Below are 25,100 nucleotides of genomic sequence, written 5' to 3' on the forward strand. Positions count from 1 at the left end.
ATCGCGGTCCCGTCGTATAATTTTCCCGCATCTATCGTTTGACGAAAATGAGACGAAGTGTTTACAACGTGTTGTTTACGGCTAATAACGACAGACACAAAGTTTGAATCTTCCCCAGGAGATTGAAATACGATAGGGAGAAGCTGAGTGCCGTGGGATAGTTACATTATCGCATTTCCCAAGATCCGGTATCCCCCTCCATTCAGCACCCGCCTACCCCCGTCTGAAGCTTTCCTCTTCCCCGAAATAAAAAGAAAGGTTCCAGCTCGAGCAGGGATCGTATTACGAAGACCTTAGCTTGGAAAGAAAATATCAAGTTACTCGAGAACAAAAGAAACCTTTTTCACGCTTCCCCCTTTCTCGACCGCTGACTTTTTTTTTTAGCTGACTCGCTTCAAAGATCCCCACCTCTGGAGGTCAACTGCTGCATGAGTCACTGATTAGCCCAAAAGGTGTGTAAAAATGAATTTCGGCTATTGGTATTATACTTTTATTAGATTGAGATATTAGTGATGTGCACGTAATTCAAAAAAGAATGATACCAAACGCGACGTATTTCTAACGTTATTTAACCATTTTAAGCAAGGAAATAGTTGGAATAATAAGATGGTGATTTCTGGCGAATATGGATATCATCGCAGCTGATAGTGAGCTTCACGGATGTTGATGCGGATTTTTTTTCGAAAACAGGGCGTCTGATTACAATTTACGAGTTATGCTACAAGTCTCACTTGTCTGAGGTGCTAGCGAAGCGATGTCTTCTCAGGATATTTTGTTTCTCCCTACTAGCAATCTGAATTCATCTGCTCATCTAGAGATACGCTACTTATTGTTAGAAATGAGTGGATAAGTTGCCTTCTCTTTAGGATAAAAAATTTGCGCAGTCTTATGGTCATGCTTCACCCTCTGGAGTAAGCTCTGCTTACGCCGTACGCGATAGCATTAGTGCCGGACTTCACCTCGTACCAGTGGTTCCGTACTTTCCAGGGTGGGTTGACTTAAAACGGGCAAGTGTTTTCCGTGTGGGTTCAATAGAGTCCGGTTTCATTTTTATTAGTTTTATTCTTATTCATCTTCGGACCATGGCCCTTCCGAGGACACGAGTGAGAACTTTAAAAGATAGACTGAAAATAATTGAAGACGAAGAAAAGGATCCGGGCTAGAAATGCGTGAATATTACAGCACGCCTCGGTGTGTCCGCTAGTACATGACGGCAGGGGTGGGGGTAGAGCGAGATCCCCCATGAAAACAAGAAGTGGGATGAAGCCGAGGATCAGGTGGGCGTGCCGCTGACAATTAACGCTTCATTGCCTCAATCATATTAAAAATTTAATTGCAAGAAAGGAACACTTCAAATAATAAACTATTTTTGGCCTTCGTGATCCATCCTATACCCAATCACTGCGACAGTGAAATCAGGTGTTTGAGGCGTAACACGCACATTTCTCTCGTAAATACGTGTACTTGAAATGGCATTTGATGGATAAGAATTTTTACATCGGACAGAAATGCATAATAGCGGTGAAAATTCCGAGTGGAGTGAAACATTTTTTTAGCGGCGTGTTCCTTCAGGAAATTTGAAAGAGATATAATCCGAATCAACAATAATAACAACAAAGGAATAATATTCCTGTAATCAACTAAAATCTTTTGAATCCATTAATGAATGTCATAATTCGCAAAAATCCAGCGTTTCCTGGGGCATAGGCAACCCGAATATAGTAAATATTCAAAATCTTGAGAAACAATTGAGGCAGCAGTGAGGATTAGGTAGAATTCATTAATTTTAATGTTTTTGTTCCCAAATCCCTCAAACAAGCAAAGTAATCCATCATAATTTTTCCTTTGAAAAGCATTTAATATGAAAAAAGTTTAAAAATACATATAACAGAATTCATCGTTTGAAAAAATCATTTGTTACAATTTTGGTTCAAGCCACCAGACCTTTCCCAGATTTATTTTCATAATCCAATGGTCTTCATTGCAGGAAAGCAGTGCAGTCATATTTATCTTTTTTTATCAGTTATTAAAGTTTTATTTTGTCTTTTCATGAATATTATGGTACATGTTAACGAACAGACATGAAAATGTGGGCTGATATTATTCCGGTATAAATAACTATTTAATTAGCTTACTTAAATGATAGCTGTTCTTAAACACTTTTAACTTTATTTTCAGTGCATCCTGGAGCGAAAGAACGCCTTGTTCAAATAACTGGACCCAATGAAGAAAAGATTCTGTGAGTAAATTTCTTATCATTTTGTACAAGCTGTATTTGATTTATCATTCTTAACACGCTGCGTACCGGGGTATTTATATTCCTAGGAATTCTGGGTGGAGGAGTTGAGATTGGAAATATGTGCCTATTAGGGCGTAATGCCTTTGGTTTAAACATGGTCAAAAAGCTAATGTGTAGAATATAACTGCCGCGTGACGGCCGCGCCGCGTGACGTGTGAACCTCATGAATGTCGCGAGAGTAATGCTTGAAGAAGCCGTAAACACACTGCATTCGTAGAAATAATGGCCAAGAGTTTATCGTCATGGCGAAACACAATGTTAATTTTGTTCTAGCAGATACCAGAAGCGTATTGACATTGTTAACAGGGATTATGGACAATTTTTTGTCACAAAAAGAATCATTTCATTGAAATGAAACTTCTTAAGATGAAATGTTAACACTTTTGAAAGAGACAGTAATCACGGCAATTATCGTGGATGTTTTAATTTGTGGACTTACCATCATAAAATCCTTTACTTATTACTGGTTTTTAGTTTCCGGATGTAAATTGTGAAATAAATGAACAAAAAGTGTTATAGCTATAGCTGTTGTCTTGCCCTCTGAAGGGAGGAAATTCGGGGTTCTCTCCGTTTCTTTTAGGATTAGCATTCAAATTTCGTTGGAACAGCATTTTTTTAAAGCAGAGGTCTCGCTTTGGTCCACCTATGTTCCTGATAAATGTTCAAGTCAGTTTTGTACTATGAAAAATAGTAAATTGTCATAAAAATGAAAAGGTAACTCAGAGATGGGGATTTTTACATGAAAATATCCGTAAGTTAACTTATATTTACATCAGAGTTACACGTACAGTCACTTTCAAAAGTTTTAGGACAAAGTTTGTAGCACCACTTCTGCTTCTCAAGGAAATTTAGTATCCTATACTCCTTTCGTAGATATCTGCTGCACTCTGCTGACATGCCGCTTGTGATTATATACATGCACACAAAGGGAAAAATTATTTTATACTGCAAATTCATCATTCCGCTTCTATTTATGTGGGGTGTAATGATTATTTTGTGAGCATTTACTGCATACTTGCACCAGTTTTTACCCATAGTGGTTAAAGTAATTATTATATGATTTTTTACGTAAAACGGGTCGTCGCGGCGGTGGCCTTGTGAGCAACGCTTTCAGCTCGGGTAGTGAAGAATGAGGGGTCGGGACTGTCTCTCATAATTTTTTCAGCTTCTTTTCCTACGTATTAACAGGTTTTTTATAATCGTAATTTCGCTATATTTGATATTATGCTTTCATTATTGCTGATGCGAATTTTAAAAATTAAGAGAAAAGTGGTGGATAAAATCCTGGCGTCAGCATTAACGTACAGTTTGAAGTCTGGCGAAAGGAGTCACACATTATAATTTATTATTTGTCAATTATTCTTTTTTGATTAATGATAGTTCAAACTATTTGCTAGTATTCATTCAGTAAGTATTTGCCTCCGGTTTCTCCGTTTTGTTGTAAGATTTGTAAAGTTATCCGTGTTTATTATTTACTATTTGTTCTTCTATTTATAGACCTGGTGGCACCAGAAGTCAAATGTGCTTATTTCTGTTTATACAGTGGAGCCCCGCTAATCCGAAATCCGGTAATCCGAAAATCCGCTTAATCCGAAATCAAAATCAGGAAAAAACAAAACTTTATAGAATCCAGAAAAAACATGGTAAAATTTATTTTTGAAAATTACAGTATGTTTTTAGGTTGGAAAATGTAATAAACAAAATAAAACAGTGTCACAGAACAAAACTACATTGGTTTAAAAAAGTCCGTAACATTTTTTTGTCGGAGAGAAGAACACCTCTCTTTTGAACTGTGATTGCGCCAGCGTCTCAGAAACAAAGTGTCGGCTGGTGTCGCGACAGACTGTTGTTCTATGTAGCGTAGCACAAGATCGAAGGCGGCCGCGGCGTCCAAATGGGAAACTCTCTGCTCGCTGTCATCGTCTGCCTCACCTTCACTGTCGTCCTGGGCTGTGTTGTTGTCCGGGGATCTCAAAACCATATCTACAATTTGCTGAAGATCGGTAAAGATTTCGTGATCGTTGTCGTCAGCTTGCATCCAATCGTCGACATCATTTTCATTTCGCAGCCGAGAATATTTTGGATCATCTGCTGCAGCTGTGCAACGTTTTGGTCTGGTTGTGGATTTTCATCAAAAGTAAGACTTGGCCAAAGTTTACTCCTGGATTTTTTAATCAGGTGTTCTTTTGTAGCTTCCCATGAATCTGCTACCCAGTAAATAACATCTTTGACGTTTATAATTTTAAGTTTATCAATCATGGAGAGGGTTTCATCTTCATTTTCGAGGACTCGTCTCAGTAGCTGTTTTCTGTAAGAAAGTTTGAGATGCTGCAATACATGTTGGTCCATGGGCTGGAGCAAAGGGGTCACGTTTGGTGATAGGAAAACGGCCTTTGTATCTCCATTGACTAATTCGTCTTTTGAGGGATGTGAGGAAGCGTTGTCTAGGAAAAGTAAAGCACGGATTGGTAGCTCATTTTCAACACAAAATCGAGTGACTTCAGGAACAAACTGGTTGTCAAACCATTCCTTAAAATGTTTTGAGGTCATCCAAGCATTTTTGGAGTTTTTGTAGACGACAGGTAGGGTTTGTAGGTTTAGGTTTTTGAATGCCCTTGGTTTTGCTGCTTTCCCAATAACCATTAAGGGCAACTTATGATTTCCTGCAGCATTACTGCAGACTAAAACAGTCAACCTTTCTTTGCTTATTTTCAAGCCGGGTGCATGTCTCTCTTCTTGTGCAGCTAGACTTTTTCTAGGCAATGCCTTAAAGTTAAGGCCTGTCTCGTCAGCATTGTATATTTGCTGCGGTGAATAGTTTCCAGCAGCGATCAGGTCAGCAAATGTATTTACGTATTCAGATGCAGCAGCCACATCAGAAGACAGCCGCTCCCCAGTTATGGCTAACTGACGAATCCCGTGGCGGTTCTTGAAACGATTAAGCCAACCTGAGCTGGCTTTGAATGAATCGTCTCCGTTCATTAATTCGTTTAATTGCAGGGCTTTTTCTTTGACCAAGGGCCCACTAATCGGGATACCCTTTTCCCTCTCCTGAGAAAACCAGACAAACAGAGCACTGTCAAGCTTATCTAGTGATGTGCTTTTAGCTGTTTTACGAGTTCAAGTACACTTACTTGTTGTTGCCATGTCTGTTCGATTTTATTTCGGTTTTTCTTCCAGTCTGTGATTGTCGAATTTCCCACTCCAAACTCCACTGCCAATTTCGATGCACTTTCCCCTTTATCCAAACGTTTTAACACTTCAAGTTTATCTTGCAGTGTAATCGAAGTATGTTTACGTTTTGAGGCCATTACACTGCACTCACAAAACTAAAATTGTTTACTGTATAAACAGTAAGATAAAAAACGGAGATTGCGTAAAATATCGCTTAGTAAAACTACACTTAACTTTAGTCTGTAATTGTAATAAATAACAGTCACAATGTTAACGCAACGCGACGACTCACTGGGCTCAATAACTGACAAAGAGGCAATGGGCGGGGCTTCTACAACATAGGTTGTGCTGCTACCTATTGGATTTCTTTGCAAATACGAACTCAAGCGGTAGCCGTGCAGAGCCTTGCCGTACGGCGTACATAATGAAGTTGGTTGTTTCTCATACCGTATGGATGTGAAACGGCGTTTCGGCGATTCATTTATGTAGTTATACGTTGTATTTAATAATTTATCGTTAAATTAGTAACAGTCCGCTTAATCCGAAATATTCGCTAATCCGAAATGGGTCCGGTCCCAATTATTTTGGATTAGCGGGGCTCCACTGTAGTGAGTAATTCGATATCGTAGTGTTCCTGGAGTACAAATTTGAGATTATCATGTATTAATTTGTACTATTTGACATATCACCAGGTTAGCGTTGAAGACCCTTTCCGTTGCAGTGGTTGGCTTTTAATGCCCAAGATAGAAACAAAGAGTGAACACCAGGGCTAATATGCAGTAAATGCACACGAAATAATAATTATATCCAACATAAATTGAAGCAGAATGACATATTTGCTATTAAAAAGTAAAATTTCCCGTTGAGTGCGTATATACGAAATTTTTGCGATGTGTGGTCAAAGACAACAAAAGAAGTAATGGAAACTAAATCTCTTTGGAGGATTAGCCTTTGAGGAAGAATAATCCAACGATCAGATCGTTAGATAGCATTTAGTGACAGTGAGGGAATGGAAGGATGTTTACTGCTCTGGAACAACAATCCTGGGTCTCCCTATGAGGGCTCGTAGATAACTTGGCCCTCATATCGAAGTTTTATTTCCTAAGGCCAAAGGACAAATACGATTGTGACGAAACATCGTGTGGATAAACTAATGGGAATTTATCAGGTATAAATAAAAAAGTAAATGATCACAGTAGTAACATAATTTATGCCATAACATTTTATGCATAGGAGAAAATTCTTACGTTTTGTCTAGCTTTAGACTGATGGCAAATACCAATTGCTTTTTTTGTGACGATACATGTCAACAAGGTATGTAAAATAAATTTAAATATGTAAGGCCATTTCCTTGCTTCAATTCTGCTAAATAGAAAGAAAAATCAATTTCAGCCTTGAACATTTGCATTTTGTGCACCTTTAAATTGTGAAGAATTTTAGGAAATTATACTGCGAATGAAGTTCTACATTTTTACAAAATGAAATTTATTCAACTTTAAGGTTTAACAGTTCCCACTCATCACATTTCCTTACATTTTGGGAAGACAATAAAAAATTAGAAATTGACTCCGTCCTTCCTTGCTATTGCCACTAATGAAGTGTCCTCTGCAGACATTCAACAACCGATTTTCACCCATACTTTCCAGCTGAATAGCCCAGGAATAGTCTAGTAGAACTTATCACTTGCAGGGTTCCCACTCAACAGTGAAAACCTTAAAACCGTGAATTTCGTCTACCATGAGAAAACCTGGAAAAAGCCGTGAATTTTGCCATGAAACCTTAAAAATGTTTCAATCTTGATAATAATACTACGATTGACTGATTAAATTTGATATATTAATCATGTTTCAAGGTCAGGCACGCGCAGACTTGGTCTATGAATTTATCTGCCCACGAATGTTCGAAGTGTAGTAATTGGTCCTTAATATATGACACATTGACCAATATTTTCCATTTTAATAGCAGAAGTCTGTTATTTTGTCTAAGCATTTCAATTTCAGTGATAGCTTGGGATGGACTTTTATTCGAAAAAGGACAAGTGAAATAACTTGCATTTTTAATAGAATGAACCATTTACGAAAACTATGTGATTTGTAATTTGAAGTTCAGTTCTCACACAAAATGAAGGCACATGCCATATGCTTCAAAATATGAGTTTGCTATTGGAATTTTACTAAAGGAAACATTTCTACGGCAAATAGGCTTTCAAATTATGGCAATAGCTCTCAATAGACTGCGCTCACCTCGTTTGAGTTTATGTGAATAATAAAGTGAAAGTGAAAATAACCTGTTGCAGCAGGTATTTATTTTGTCTTTATATATTTCAAACCAAGTGCATTATAGTTATATGAAATTGCTTTTTTGATTTATTAAATTCTATAAACAATTATAATAAAATATTTTCCGCGATCTCAGTAAGATTGGGTAAGGGAAATTTGGTTGCTGTGTGATTATAACAACGTGCGCAAAAAAAATCTCTCGGTGAGGAATTAAAAAAGGACTTCTGGTGTCCAGACGGAAGAAGGTCCTGGGGGCATTCGCATATTAACGGAGGCCATGGTATTCAGCGTCCAGGCAAGAGCACAGTTGGGTTGGGCCTTTACTTGGCCGTGAATTTTGCAAACGATAGGTGACGTCGTAACAGATATCACTTTTCAATGCTGCGTTTACATTCATGGCGTCTGTCGGGTACGTTAATTTTTAGTTAATATACGGCCGGTGATTGTCTTAATGTTGACTTATTAACGGACCGTGAATGTGATGACATAGAGATGTGAAAACCTGAAATAAACCGTGAAAACTTGGAAAAAAAAACATGAAGACCTGGAAAAAACCATGAATTTCATTATTTAGGTGGAGTGGGAACCCTGACTTGATATTTTCTCCAGAGTTCCTCACTACTCACGAAGGAAAGTTGTAATCTCAGTGAGAAAAGTAAAGAATGGAAGTAATGAAATAAAACACCCTAGGAAGATAATCCAAATCCCATGCAAAGCCACATGTCACTAGGTAAATTTGCACTTGTAGCAAGCAGAGTTGAACTGAAGCAACTGGAAAGTAAAATGTACGAAAATGTAGCATGATCATACAGGTCCAGTGGATGTTCTGTGACTGCATGCTCAGTTCCAAGACAGTTTCAGAACAGCATAGGCAGACGTTGCAGTGATATTTTATGATGCAGTGGTGGTGACATAAGTATGCAGTAAACCCTAAGGTTTTAAACTGAATTGCATGGAATTCATTGTTACTTAGATTCACTAAATGAAAATAGCAATTTATTCTGTTTACATGCCCAGAGAAATGTGAACAAAAGATATTCTGTATGTATCATGCTGGACTACTGTTTTGATTGTGGGCATTATTTTTTAGAAGAGAATTGACTTTATTGTGTTGTCATCTTTAGGCATGCTACACAGTTAATTGAAGAGACTATCCGCCGCAATGCATCGCCCACAAGAGCTGAAATGCCTGATCATGGTGGAGACACTGGCGGAATTGGAGGGAGCATAGGATCCAGTATTAATAGTAGTGCTTCTGAGGATAATATCTTGCGGCATGATGTTTCAGGTAATTTTCCTTAATTACAGTTACACCTCTAATTTGCTGGGCACTTATATTTTCATAGCCTAATTGTTTGGTTGGTGACTGTAGGTCTTATGATGAAGAAACAACTTCAATTACTACCACATATGTGAGAAATTCAATTTCAGATAGAACACAGATTTTTCTTGAAACTTTGTATGATGAACTCAATCAAATGATGAATGCAAGCATAAATCTAACTATTCAGATTTTGGCTATTCAGAAATGTAATTTTCTTCTAGACTTTAGACGGATGGTATGGATGTCCATAATATCCTATTTTTTGAATGTGACACAGGTGCTGCACGTCGAGCTGCCTTGGCTCACAGCTATTCTACAAATGATGCCAATATTGGAGAGTACAAGTATACAGTTGCTGTGGGATCTGAGACTATAAAAATTATTGGGACCAACTTTGATCTTGTTTGGGTAAGCTATCTTTTAATGATGTACTCACCTATGTGGTGTTTTATAAAGGATTTGACGGATTCAGGATTTTTTTAGGCTCTGGATTGAATCGGATCAGGTGTTGGATCTTTGGATATTTTCAGATGCAAATTCATTTATAATTGCCTGCTATAAAATGAAGTAATTATTCAAGTTTCTTCTGAGTACTCGTGATCTAAGGAATTCTATATAAATGTTCATGCACATTTTAATATTTTAACTGAGTCATTTTTATAAGCTTTCAAGTTATTTGATAGTATTCAAATTTTCCTGGGACACGTTTCCCCCGAATTTTGTCCCTTTTTCATCGCAAGCTGACTTGTATTTCACCCGCTAATGCTTCAGTAGTGGTGAGGTAGATTTTGCACTTCCTCAAGATAGTTTCACGCCACAGCATACGTTGAGCTCTCCTCATCTCAATAAAAATGTTTCTACACTAGGAAATATATTTTTATCAATATATCATTGAATTGAATTGCAACTGCTCTATCTGCAATATAGTTGACAGTGTTTAAAACAACATTGACTTCACAAGCGGCAATGTACGGGAACAGAACAAGACAACTGCTCAGAAACCTCTAGAGGTGGAGGGGAAGGAGCAGAATCCCTTTATCTTTCAAGCATCGAGACTACGAATGAGGGAGTCAAGGGCGACCATGTCAGATCTTGCTATTTTGTGACGTAATTGGCTTGTTGTCTCCACTTGTTTAAGGAGGATAATGCTACGCTTGTTTCTTTGAAAATTTTACTGTTGGGACAATGTTGAATATTAGTATTCGTAGTCTATTTGTGACTAGAAAATTTATTGGCAATCAATTAGAGCTGAAAAAAACTAAAATGTCATCAGAAATGCTTTGCGTTTGGTCTCATTCTTTTTTAAATCTTATACATGTCATCCACCTGCCCTAGCTATCGAGACATCTTTGGACTCAGAAAGTCACTCACCTAGCATTTGTCCTCCAGGAACAGAGAATTGAAGCAGGTAGGCCGAAAAAGGTCAGTTGGTGAGAAGGGGCAGGAATGAAACATGCTTCGATTGCTCGTGTAACTTGATATTTTCCTTTAAAGACAATGATTTACGGTCTGTGATATCTCGGAAACAAAAAGAAAACATCAGAGGTACAGCCTGATGGAGGGCCGAGGGTGGTTATCTGAAATCTGCTACGCAGTTACTTTTGACATGGTTATTATCTTACGATGCTGAGATTTCCCCTATGGTTGTTCAAGAAGAGCAGCACCATGCTCATTAGGAAGAGTCACACTATGTGATAAATGCATTTTGCCATTAAATTTTCCATGGCTGAAATTCTTTTGCATAACCACTATAAGAGATTTTAAACAAAATGGTTCATGAGTAGGACAAATGTCGTTGTGCGACGGCACATGCGAAGAGAGGATCTGAACTCTTTCCACTCCCTTTTATAGAACGCTGCATTCACTGAAGCATTAATTTAAAATTTCGGAACTCGATCCGATGTCTTTAGGGAAATTTGGATCCGAAGTATCCAGTGAAGGGCAATATCAGCGGCTATTTGGATCAGAGGTATCCGATCTCACCATCCCTAGTTGTGTATGGTATCAACTTTTTCTTAGGTGGCAACAAGGTGAACAAACAGACCAGGCAAATATATTCCACTTGACTTTACTAAATCCCAAGTGATAGCCAGTTGTGGTAATCGTTGAGTACAATCTTCTCAAGTTTTCCTTGATTTTCAAATGCAAGCTCAAAAGTAGTTTGTTTGATCAAAGAGAAAATATCATATGATTCGCCAGTTTTAGAGCAATTCTTTAAATCAAATGGTTCTATTTTATTCATATTCATGCAGAATGAAGAATTCAATGAAGTTAATTCAATTTTTTAGCAAAATGGTGTATATTTATTCAATTCTAAATGGAAGTTAAAAAGCAATGACAGCATTTGGTGTATTTTTATAACCACCTCTGATAATGTCAACATATATTTGGCCCAACCAGTGTCGTTACAATTATGTACTTGAATTGCAAGTTCAGGCTATGTTGTTGAAATTGTGAGTTCCATTCATGTACGCTTTTCAGGGAAGAAAGTGTGTAATTTATAAAGCAAGAAATATACTTACCATCCTGAGAAGCATGGGTAATCTTTTTTTTTACCATAGAAAGCATAAAATCTGCAATCAACTGTTGAAATTGTGGCATTGTATTATTAGTAATATGAGTGAATGCTTGGAATTCTTTCTTTTTTCATCCTTTCTCTCCAAAAGTTTTAATACACCCATGCCTCACACAGCACAATTATGATTAGTGCAATTTCGATATAGCGCAAATTCGTTCCTTGGGGAAACATCGCAACGCATGGGTGTACTGGCAAGATTTTTTCTTCATTTTCAACGGTTACCTAACTAGGCAAGTAGTTACTTCATTACTCAATTCTCAAGTATGGTTTGGTAAACAGCTTAATTTCCATTTCTAACACAATCAAAGATCCTGTATACATTCCATAGATCACATGTATAAGTCTGTAACTATGAGTATGGCCTACAGTGAGTATTGTAATGAGTGAATTTGTTGTGTTAGCAGGACCACAAGCAAAAGCAAAGAGAAATCCCATCATAGCCAATATGGAATGCCTGTGATTGCACTAATGTTAAAACAAGTCATCCATCTCTCTCAGGCTAACATTTAGTGGGAAAGACCACAACATTACTAACATTACTCTTTATTGGTATTTATCTCTAAATATTATATGATAATTTGGGAAAATTAGGTGCACAACTGCCAAGTATTTGAATTACAATTTTAAAAGGAAATATGATGTTTTAATAAGGTTTTTCTGAAAAAGAAATACAAAGTTTTTAATAGAAGTCTTCAACTTTTTAGTATTATTGTGGACTTAGTTATAACGAGTATATTGCATTGCTCTGGTTTTTGGTTGATAAGGCAATACTAATTAATCCCTTTTTCTTATTTTCAGGCTGCAAAGCTAAGTTTGGATGACCTTTTTTCCAGAGGAAAGTTCCTTGGTGGTGGTGATGGTTACGTTAAGTAAGTCTTTTTATGTATGTACTTCTACCAAAATGCAGTAAATTCATGGGTATAGATTTTCTATAATAATTTTTAGAATGGGGAACTTGCATGGGTCGTCGATTGCTCTAAAAACTATTTTGAATAAGTAAAATGTATACATTAGTTCGCAAAAATAACTAAAGTTTCTCCATTCATCATCAAAAGAAATAAAAAAATTGACTTTAAAATCGAGAAAATTTTCTCTGAGCCGACCACTGCGCGAAGACACCCGAGCGTTGCCGAGGCCAGGCGTGACGTCATAGGTGCCTAAACAACCGTAGGGAGTAGGGATATACGCTGAGCGAATGCTGTAAAATTTGTTTTGAGGGAGTGTTTAGCCACTCATCGTCACTTTATTTTGCTCTGTTATTCTTAGGCAAGTTTTCCTATTGCTATTGTGCCACGATTACTACTTCGGATATAAATAATGCGACATCGGGGTGATGAAATACAAGCGTTTCACTTCGTATGTTTTAGTTAACAGAAAAATGGATGATAACGTTGATGCTCGTTCGAATAGTACACCTGAATTTTATCTACATCTACATAATACCCCGCAAGCTGCCTATAAGGCGTGTGGGAGGGGGTGTTAGGACATCAGCCTATTTTTAGGACTCCAAAAATTGATGCCACGACCCTCATGGAATTTGCTATGACAAATTATTGCTATACGTCGGCGAAAAATCGACATATAAAAGAAACCTGTAAAATTGGAGGATAACGATCGTAAGCTAACTAGTTGTGTTGTTGAATTTGGTAACATCGTATTAGCGGAGAAGGTAATCCTATCCGTCCTACGGTACGAATTCACAGCAAAACAGTCTGCACACAATCCACATGTGAGATCGAGAATCGGTTCCGATGCCAACACACACACACACACAAGTTACAATCTATTTCAATCATATAGGTAAATGCATAAACAATATTCATGCATATACCCTAAAAATATAGTGGGTAATAGGCAAATAAAATTATCAAAAACTGGAATTCACTACCATTCTTATATTCATCACATAAAACTTCCAATAATAACAGAGCTCGTTATGATGAAAACAACTATTTATTCACTGATTTAAAGCCTTAAATTAGCCCACGCAAGTGACACAGGTAACTTTTCTCGCTACTATTCGTTGAAATAGTAGAATAACAAACTTCACACTCAGTTTTGATCTTGATAGCTTGATTGTGAAATGTCATGTCTACGGTGAACAATGGAGGTGAACACGCCACTGACAACTTTTAAACTAGGTACTGTTAGACATTTATCGAAAGCGTAATAGCACTTTTTACAATTCAAACCCGATGGAACACTGATAAGTCTTGGCCGATATGTTTCAACCTCGTCAAACTTTGTGCATTAAAACCACTGGTACTATGATTATTAGCGGTAGGTTAATGGGAGATGTCACGTTGAAAATAACACTATTTTGGCACAAAAATGTTCCCCAATCTAGATGTTCTAGATGTCTCAAACCAGCGAGCAAAAGTTGCATTGACTGGAATTCACCCCATAATACAAGCACAGGCAGTCCTAAACGACGAATTCTCCAGTACTTACGAATAAACGGATGAAGTTATTGTATATATAAAAGCTAAGCGGACATTAGTAAACATCAAAATCGTTCTAATTACATACTTAAATGAATGATGTGCCGTCTATAACATCAACTTACAATTAATGTATCCCCCTTCCAACGGCCGCGGCTCAGACACCTACAACGATGTTATTTAGGTATTATAAAATTTTTGGTTTAACTGCTCCAGTTTTATACTTTATGTCCTTACTCAGATATTAATATTATAAATAATACAAAATATGAGGGCTTCCAAGCCTCTATCGTGGGATATTTATCTTTAAATAGAAAAAAATCATCACGTCTAACAAACGAAGCTTTCACAACTGCTGGCAACTACCGTATAAGCTTGTGTAAGAGGCGCACACGTATAAGAGGCGCACCCCTATTTTGAGCATTTCTATGAAGAAAAAAATTTTGCGGCATTTTTTTAATACTATCGCGCGGTGTTGCAGTACGTTGTGCGGTACGCCTGGAATTTCGACAGTTATCGAACTTTCCTCTTTCAATATTAATTGAAACAGGAAATTTTGATAACCGCGGCGGTAATAGCGGCATAAGAGGGAGTAGAAAGAGTTCCAATCCTCTCTTCGCATACGCCGTTGCTCTACGATGCTTGTCCTATTCACGAAGAATTTTGTTTAAATGCTCTCGCAGGAGTATTGCAATAGAATTGCAGCCGTGGAAAATTTTAAGGCAAAACACGACTGGCACATAGCATGAACCTTCCCAAGAGCTTGGACAACAATCGGGGCAATCTCAGCGCCGTAGGATAATAACCACGTCGTAGATTTAACGGAACCACACTCGGTCCTCCATCAGCCATTGCCTCTGCCGTTTTTTTTCCTTTCCGAGACCCCACAGGAAAATAGGAAAACATCAAGTTACAGGGGAACAATGGAAACGTGTTTCATCCCTACCCCGTCTCACCAACTGACCTTGATCAATCTCCCAGTTTATGGAGGCCAAATGCTAGGTGAGTCATCTACTGAGCCCGAAGATATCTCGATAGCTTTCAATAATTGCATGACACGCACGAGGTTCAAAAAAAAGAAAGAGATCTAACGCGACGCATATCTGACAGAATTTAAGATTTTTAAGCTCTAATTGTTTGACACAAATATTTATAATTACAACAAGGCTACTGATATTCAAAATAGTCCAAACAGGACAATTTCGGAAGAAACAAGCGTAGCATAAGCGCATTCAAACAAGACGAGACGGACTGGAAACTTTAGGCAACGCAAACTGCATATATCACATTGCTGCGCCTTCGCCCCTTCACTTTGAAGGCAGCGACGTCACATGCAAGATCGGACGTGTTCTTCCCGTGCTCCTTCGCTCATAGCCTCGTAGCTTGAAATACGGAGGGGAGGGAGCGCGCTCCTTCCCCTCCGTATTTCGTTGCTTGCATCGAAGACGGAGGGATCGCACTCCTTCCCCTGGACCTCTCCTTCCGCGCTCTTCACTTATAAGCATTTCTGTTTTCATCCATCCACAATTTAGTCCAACAGTGAACACACTCGTTCGAATATTTTAAAGCGCAGGTTTTGACACCAATATAATTATCAGTTGCAATAATCCTCATATTAGCGTCTAAAGATGATTTTTGTAAAATCAGGTCCTCAGCGTAATGGAAATTACTCGGCAAGACAGAAATTGACTATTGACCAGGTATGTCATTCAAAAATACGCGTTTCTCTACGTTTGATAAGCGATTACTATATGCAGTATAAATGCCGTGGGATGCCCACTCGTGGCAATAAATTTAGCGCGCGCTCCGGAGCGAATCACCCCGCGCGATCTTTTCCATGTTCACCTCGGGGGTACCGACGTGACGGCGCGATGCTTACAAGAAAAGCAAACAGGAGCATTTTAAAAATATGCCACTAAGGGAGAAATTCCCTTGCCTGCTGCTTGTTTTTGACCTAGGATTACAGATGACTGACTCACACTGAAAACCAAGGCCACTCAGTTCCCCTTAGACTTGCGACCGGTGAAGATAAGAAGTTTGTGTAAGAGGCGCACCCTCATTTTCGGCTGCAATTTCTGGGAAAAAAGGTGCGCCTCTTACACGCGCTTATACGGTATTACAAACAATCACAACAATAGCTTCGCGTGATGTTTAGGCACCTTTGACGTCATCGAGGCTTCGTCGGTAGTGGCTTGGGGGGTGAGGGAGTTTTTCCCGCGCTTTAAAATTCGTCATATTTATCGTTGAATATCTCGCGAAGGAAAACTCAGATATACATGCGGTTTTCTTTGTTGTACACCCATGTCTCGTATAGCGCAAGGGATGCGTTCCTTGGGGTCTTTGCGCTATACGAATTTGCGTTATACGAGAGCGTTTTAACATAGGGAAGATAGGGATGCGTTCCTGGTAGCATGGGTCTTTGGTATTGAATTTCCTCTAAAACATCTATATTCCCATAAAAAGCCTTAGAAAACATTATTTCTATAAATATTTATAGTTTAAAACATCTTTAAAGATAGTATTCACGCATTCAAAGACTTTTATTCACGTTAAAAAAAATTCTTACGTGCTTTCGAAATTCCATCCTGTCGTGCGGGTGGGCTAACATCTGCTATCTCAGGGGATCGTAATGCGTTGCCGGCAGTTGACGATTTTTCAAACTAGACTAAAAACAACTGTTGTGTCACCCAGGCCCTTTTGTAGCTCATCGAAATGACAGGAAAATGCTACTTTAAATGCCATTTCATGGCTAGCGGAGTTTATGAATGATAAATCATTTTAATTTGAAGTCCTCCGAGTCATTAGCAGCTACGTGAAACAGTCTTTAAATGCCTTGAAACCTGACCCAGGTTTTCCTTCCCTGAAAATGAATGAACGAGAATGCATTCTTTTCCAAAAGAATATCGTCTCGTCAACACTAGATCTAGTTGAGGGGGAAAGGAGCCACTTTCAATAACAGCTTGGAGTTCATCAGAAAATGTTGTGGTGGCTGCGCTATCAACACTTGCAGATTCACCTGATATCGCCGCACTGAAAATACCTGCTTGCCGTTTAAATTCTGGAACCAACCGCTTTCACTAAATGTCTCGGAGCGATTACCACTCTCGTCTTTTTGTACTGATTCACCATGAACTTTCCGTATGTGTAGACCGCTTGGTTGAAGTTGGTGCGGCTGAGGTCACTGATATTTTAGCTTCGTCTTTATTCAAATTAAGGCATCGTGAGTTTAAACTTCCACGCAATATCGCTTTGACGCTCTCCATTTTCAAAGCAATTGACCTCTCTCAAGTCCTCTTCTAGGTTTATGGTTTTTCTTGATAAATTCTTGATTTTTCTACACGCATTCCTATTTTTTGCCATATTCTCTTGGTTTTTACTCTGTATGGCTCTATCTAAATCACCTTCTTCTGCTGAACTGTATTCCTGAGACGCAGAAGGCCTATGACTGCGGGGAGGGAACGAAGCCATTGTGTTTGAGACTCTATAGCGGACCCTTTTATGTGTTGATGCTATTCATGCGCAACTCGGCCACCGCTCCATTTCTCCTCCGTGAATACCGATGACCTTGAAGGCTTTACCTGGAAGTCAATCGCCCGGTAACCTACGACGGCAAAAATACGTCTCAAACCGTATTGCTGAAAAAAAACTCATTTCCACTAGCCCCACGCTTAATTAATGATCTAAATTAACTATTATCACTCTGCTAAGGAGACGAGATAAATTACTTCGGTAGGCCGGCTATCTGGACCTAATGACGAGTAATACTTTTGGCCATTGCACAGCGACGGATTTCGATTAATAATAAACAAAAAAGAAGATTTGAGGCAAGAAATAATATTAATATGCGTAAATTGATAGCAATTTCGTGTGTACTTAGCGCAAGTTCACGTTTTATCACGAGAGCGTTTAAAATTTTTGATTAGGCTACACTGCGTTGCAATGTTTCCCCGAGGAACGAATTTGCGCTATAGCGAAATTGCGCTGATCGAAATTGCGCTATACGAGACATGGGTGTATTCAGAAAATAATTTTCTGTCCGCCTGTGAAATAAAAAAAATCCATGCAAGTTCCTCATAGAATTTAATTTTTTTTAATTTTTAATATATCTCAATTGTCAATTTTCGATCACCACTCAATGAAAATGGCAAATCGCTAGAGCCATTTAATATACAATCATCATCATCACTGGTCAACAATCCTAAGATTGGTTTGATGCAGCTCTCCACTCAATTCTCCTATCTGCCAATCATTTCACACTATCTGCTAATCATTTCACACTTACATATTTCTTTTCTTTCACATCCTTCTTTACATGCTCCATATACTTTGTTTGAGCTCTTCCTTATCTCATCTTGCCATCCACTTGTCCCTTGACGATTGTCTTCTTTAGGCCATCATGTCTCAAGGTGTGGCCTTTAAGATTCTTCAGTCTTCTTATTAAGGTTTTCATGAGGCACCATTGTTAAATTACACTTCCTGCTTTCACGTAATGAATTTATTCATTTTCATATTGGATAGGTCTTGCTCATTAATTTAGTTTTATTTCTACAAAGAATCATGCCAGAAGTTTTGGAAAAAGAAATTACTGTGAAAAATGCATTTATTACTTAACAAATGTGTTGAATACTGAAATACTAAGGAGTGGAAATAATTGAACTTAGTAAATTTTGGGTAGTTGACAATCTCATTTTGATGGGAGTTGAAGATGGGGTGTGGATCATTTTTCTGTGCTGGTTAGCTAAGTCAAAGAGTAAACTTGCTTTATTAGCGTGCCAGCCCATTCAGTGAGGGGGAATGGGGCAAATTCTGGCGGGGAAATCACTACGGTGCATGATATTACGCGGAAGCGTTATGGGCGAGACAAGCGAATTGACCTTGAAATCGTAATGAGGTAGTGCAAATGAACGTCGGCAGCGTTGAACAATGAAGGCAGGCTTAAATAGATCATGACACAGAAGATGGGATTTTTTTGCTAATTCACCGAAAATCGCAAAAAAAACATAAAATTTCGTTTTTATTTACCGATTTCTCGTTATGTCGTGTTATTTCGTGTTATGTTGCGTTATCGCGTCTCGCAAATTTCACGGACCTCTATCTATGAACCTTAAGGCATTTTCCTGTAAAGCATAGTGGAGGAAAATGTTACTTTTATCCAGTTCATAATTGTCTCCTTTCTATGAATGAAATTGAGAGGGTTGACAAACATTAGACCTGAGGTAAAGAATTGAAATCCAGTGATTAAGTTTTCCCTGAAAGTCTACTCATGGCCTTTGGTTCAAACTCAAAATAAACCCAGCTGTATGCCATCAATAGTAATTGTTTAATTTAAAAAATTCATATTTGCATAAGATACAAATATGCTGAACAATCTCTTAATGCAATCACTTAAATTTATTGTAAATAATTGTGAAGACAAAGTCTGAGTAACTTCACTCCCTCTCTCAAGATAAAGAAGGATTTATAAGCAAGAATAGTGAATTATATAATCTTCGAGCCGTAATTTATACTGTTGTAGTGACGTTCACTCAGACATTGTCTTGACTATTATTTTTCACCCAGAAATTTTTTTTATGAAAGGGAAAGATTTGGAGAATTGTGTGTTTACTGCTTGAGCTGAAATGACGAGTCTTGATTGTCATGAACTTCCAATGCCAAATCGCACCATAATGAGTGTAGCTCATCATCAGATTTTCATAATATTAGACTAATTAATAATCTTAGATTGATTCTCTTGATGTTCTCTCAGGTTTTACATTTAGAGATAAAATTATTTTAACCTGATTCTATTTTGGTATTCTTAAGTAAATCACTCCCTTGCTTGACTTTGTGTTGATGTGTAGCTTGGAGGACGATGCCAATTTCTCATCCGCTGGGGAGGGGAAAGGCCATGTGAATGATGTGCTGTCTCAGCGATTGTCAGTGGGCGTTGGTGGTGGGGGAGAGGGAACGGGTGGTGGTTGTAGACAGAAGGAAGACGAAGACAGTGGTGCCACCACGAGTGACAGCAGCGAAGGCACCTATGTGGAAACACCAGTGCCCAGTAAATTGGTAAGTTATTTTTGCATCTTTATTGCTATGGACCGATGTTTTGCTAGTCAGTTAGTTGTGCAGTCTCCTCTTGAGGTTGTGTGTCTTGTCGAACATCATATTTTGCTCTTCTCTTTTGGCGTAGTTGTGGGGATTTTTTATAAGTTATTTGTGTGTGGTCAGTTAATTAAAGTGATTTTAAGTTTTATAACTCTGGTGAAATGACTGAAAGGTGATGTAACTAATTTATGGGCCAAGTGTACACCCATGCCTTGCTTAGTGCAATATCAATAGAGCGCAAAATCGTTCCTCGGGGAGACATCCCAATGCAGCTTAGCCCAATCAAATAACCTTAAAATTCTCTTGACAAAACTTGACTTGTGCTTACTACACGCAAAATTACTCTCATTTTACACATATTAATAGTATTTCTTGCCTCAAATCTATATTATATACAACCCGATGTGTGACAGATAGCTCACTCACTCATTCACATTTTCACCCTGGGTGGAGAAAAAATATTAATCGGGGGGAAAAATCCGAAAACTCGAAAAAGTCGATCGGTTTTCGAGATATATCGATCCAAATTAACATTGGAGCCTTATCGGACTAAAACTTTTTCCATTCATTGCCTACTTGCAAATGTCATGGGAACATGAAATTTCACTGACGAAAACTAGAATTTTTGGCCAATTTTTTGATGTGAAACATTTTGCCATATTTTTTTAATAAGTATTTTTTATATTTTTTTAAAATTTCCAATGCTTTTCTTATGGGCCTATCTTTGGATTTTTTTAAAACCAACTTGAAATCGTTGTAGGAATAAGGCCTTAACGTATGAGATACTAGATTTTTTGGTTGATTTTTTGCTGTGGTTGTTTTTCATATATTTTGATTTAAAGTATTTTTTTTTACTTTTAAAAATTTCCAATGCTTTTCTTATGGGCTCACTTTGGCAATTTTTTTGACCAATTTGCAATAATTGTAGGACAAATTCCTTTAAACGCAAGGTACAAGATTTTTTACTTAATTTTTTGGGTATCTTTTCATATCCATAAATTCAACGAATTTCGAGTAATTAACGATTATGTATTTCCATTGAATTTCCACATCCGCCGTGAAGTTTGCATTTCCTCAACACACGATTTTAAATTTTTCGGAATTTTTTTTTGCCACTTCCCGACGACGTACGGACACCAAATTAACGTGAGTGACGTCTTTTTCGTGCCCCTTCGTGCCGCTACCCGGAGAACGCAGAATATTTAATTTTAACGAGTGACACCGTCGAAAAACCATGCTTGCACTACAGCTAAAGAGCCAAAATTTTTATCGAAGGTAAACGATGCCGCGTCATGCGGGACAAGCACATAAAGTCCCCCGATAACCCCCTGGGACCCCCCCTAAAAAGTAAAAATTACCTAATAAGTGGTATATTTCGTGTACTATTCATCCGAGTTGTATCATTTTTATTTTTTCGGACTGGGAATTGTGTCGGCTATATTTACCTGTAATGTTCAATCATCCAGGCCCACTAATACACTCGCAATAAAACTTCAAATTTTTATATGTAGATTTCTTAACAAAATAGTAGTGATGTTTTGTTCCTTCTAGCCCATATACAAATAAACGCGATTTTTTAAAAGCACTTCCCGATAAAGTACGGCTACGAAATTCACGTAAGTAATGCCTTGTTACAGCGCCTATGCACCGCTATGTGGAGAACACAGAATTTGTAATCTATATGTGAGTAATAGGAAAAAAATCATTGTTCCCGTAAAGCTAGAGAGCTGGAATTTTTAGTGTGGGTAGGAAAACAAATTGTATGCAGGAAAACCCCTACAAATTTTACGCAGCTTCCTAAAAGACCTGGGAAAAATTTATTTTCTTCTGTAAATAGCATGTTTCTTTGTTGTTTTCGCATATTTCAGCAGTAATTCCGTTTTCCTATGACTCATCGCTATGGAATTTATTTTGATGACAGTGACCGTAGTCAGTACACTCATCAAAACCCTTGGAAACCCCCGGACCGCCTTCAAAACATCGTCATAAGGTAAAATGACACAATCACAGCTAGCAGGCGTCTACATTCTGCCACATAATCCCCCGGCAGTCTTTGTAAACGATGGAGGATAGCTGGTAGTACGCATTGCTCTGTGAGGAGTGAAAACCCTGGCGGCGAAGCTCCCCCCGCTCAAGGAACGACGGAGGCACGGAAAAACTCCGATAACCCTCGGGCGGCGAATCCGCTCCAACACGTGGAGAGCCCGAATCGGTGTCCTATCTATATACACTTTGGCAAGTACTCGTTTTCGATTCCGGTTCTTGGTCGAGAATCGAAGAATCGAGGAATCGAACCGACCCATCACTAATTGAAATCCATTGCAGCGCAATGCCCAAAAGCATTACTCGTCATGCATACGGATAGCCAACCCTCCAAAGTAATTTGTCTTGTCTCCTTCACTGAATAGCATTAGTTAATTTAGAGCATTAATTGAGTTTGAAGCTAGTGGAAATTAGTTTATGTTTGAAGCAATGCGGTTTGAGATGTCATTTTTGCCTTCATAGGTTATCGGACAATTTGACTTTGCCTAAGGGTCTACCCTAAACTATCAAGGTCATCGGTGATCTAAAAATATTTCATCACTTCTCTAAAAGTTGGTAACATGGATTCGTTTAATGCCGATGAGGTGCCAAATAAGGGACAAGTCGTCTCACAACGCATCCTTTTTTACCTTCTACCATCTTCCGATTTATATTATCAAAGATAAACGCCCTCCTAGCAGCACACTCGGAATGAATTTTGCTGCATTCAAGGTGTTGGAGGGGGAGAAGCGAGCGGGGAGGGGACGGGATCGGCTTGCTGCTCTTGTTACCTCGACGCTGCATAGGAATTGGAATATTTTCTTCGCGGGCGCGGACTCAAATTAAGCATTTTGTGGCTAAACGGTGGCAGATACGTCAAAATGCACAAAATTTTTGACTGAAAAGGGCAGTAACTCGACAAATTCTATATGGAATGACCCATAAAATTTTATAAATTTTTGAATTTTGACCCTCTCCCCCTAAATTGCATTTGAGCGAGGGTCAGGGGTTCACGTAGAGGTCTCAAATTTTTCAGGCCTTATTTTTTATCGGTCCCACAACTTTTTTTCATTGGGCCAGATGGTTTTGAAAAAAATTGATTTTTCCGATCCGCCCTACTGTACAACCATTCCTCACTTAGTGCAAGGGATGTTTCCTTGGGGTCATTGCGCAGTTCAAATTCGCATTAAATAAGACCATTTTAACATTGGGAAGATAGCGATGTGTCCCCAGTAGCATGGGTGTTGGGTATCGAAATTCCTAAGTAGTATACATACTCCTATTAATAATCTCTGAAAAAATTATTTATACGAAAATTTATAGTTTAAAATATCTTGAGAGATAGTAGGCATGCATTCAAAAACATTTTTTCTCATTGAAATAATTATGTACCTGCTTTTGAAATTCCCACCGTTCGAGCGTGTGGCTTAACATCCAGGAAAAATGCATGCTATTTTAGGGGTTCGTTATGCATTGCCGGCAGTTGATGAATTTTCAAACCAGTCTAAAAATAATTCTTGTGTCACCCAGGCCTTTTTGTTGCTCTAAAACAATTCCGTCTTGTTGACATTAAAAACTTATTGAGGGGGAAAGGATCCACTCTCAATCACAAATAGGAGTTCATCAGACAATGTTGTGGCGACTGTGCTACAGTAAACTCGATTATACGAAGCAGGATTTTACGAAGTTTTCGATTATACGAAGTGATAGTGCGGTCCCGGCGAAAAGCCTATGGTAAATTCATGGTGCTATTCGATTATACGAAGTTTCGATTATACGAAATGTTTCGAATTAACGAACCTTGGATCGGTCCCCAGGAGCGAAAGGCATTCGTTTATACGAACTATGGCAAAATATTTGTCAACAAAACTAGTTACGCCGGCGTAAGTTGCTAAAAAAATCAGCGCTTCTAACTGTGGTTCATCAAAAGTGTGAAATCATAAATCATAGTGCAACTTTGGAGAGAAAGGGTTCGCCTAAAACCTCACGGTGGGAATTTAAGGGAAGCAGGAGTTAAGTAAAATATCGCGACTGACATAATGCCCCTATTTACGTGCCCATTCGTAAACATCGCATTGACAATACTTCGTAGTTTAACATGTCAGGAAGGTCGCGCGGGGTATTTCTTGCACTCCTAATTAACCCTTTGCTCTGCTGTGAACGTACCTGGTGCGTTCGCAAGGCAGGCTGCTGTGACGTACTTGGAAGATTACTTGACTACTTTTCGCCGAAGCACTTCGAAGGGTCCCTAATCCGGGACCCTTTCTTCGACGAGCTCACCCTCGCTGGCCCCTCTCTTCGACCCTCCGAGCGTGGGGCCTTTCTCCCCAAAAGTGACAGCTCTGACTGCATTTTGAAAATCTATCAATCAATGCCATCATCAAAAATAATTGTTTGCATCGCACTCCTGCCAATCAGGCATTCAAGTACGTCTCTGAACCGTGTTTCTGCGATGAGAAATAACGATTTTGTTAACTTTGCTAAAATGGCCAAGGTAATAAATTTGTCATTTTTCATCGCAGAAACACGGTTCAAAGACGTCCTTTATTTCCTCCACTACAATCGCAAATTGCTGAAAATCGGCCGGGAGTCCCTTTGATAGCGCATCATGAAGATGTTCTCGAGGTTGGTAATTGATACAACTAGCCTACTAGTAATTCTACTGCTATAATATCACGGCTATGGTTGATTCGTTACGTTATACCTTCAGGAAGCTGCAGCGGATAAAATCGCGGAGGATATTAGAGGCTTAAAAGATGATTTTGAAAAATTCTTGGAAAAAGCAGGAAGAGCACAGCGTGCAACATCAAACGAATATATTGCCCTTGACGATGATCTCCGGGCTTGCGACAATGGGATGCCGGTACATACGTCGGAAGAAGCAGCGGCCGGGACT

The 25,100-nt window shown here is 38.6% G+C and overlaps 1 protein-coding gene across 11 annotated transcripts in view; it reads left to right on the forward strand.

The window, feature by feature from the left end:
• Window positions 1-25,100, forward strand: part of LOC124169307 (eukaryotic translation initiation factor 4E-binding protein Mextli) — an 80,961-nt gene that overhangs the window by 13,148 nt on the left and 42,713 nt on the right. For all 11 annotated transcript variants that reach the window (XM_046547882.1, XM_046547881.1, XM_046547879.1 and 8 more), the window contains 5 exons: window positions 2,179-2,239; window positions 8,877-9,040; window positions 9,354-9,484; window positions 12,453-12,523; window positions 19,936-20,143. In XM_046547882.1, the coding sequence (XP_046403838.1) occupies window positions 2,179-2,239; window positions 8,877-9,040; window positions 9,354-9,484; window positions 12,453-12,523; window positions 19,936-20,143 (635 nt within the window). The remainder of the gene's footprint in view (window positions 1-2,178; window positions 2,240-8,876; window positions 9,041-9,353; window positions 9,485-12,452; window positions 12,524-19,935; window positions 20,144-25,100) is intronic.

The sequence above is a fragment of the Ischnura elegans genome, chromosome 12, assembly GCF_921293095.1.
Source record: "Ischnura elegans chromosome 12, ioIscEleg1.1, whole genome shotgun sequence".
NCBI classification, from domain to species: domain Eukaryota; kingdom Metazoa; phylum Arthropoda; class Insecta; order Odonata; family Coenagrionidae; genus Ischnura; species Ischnura elegans.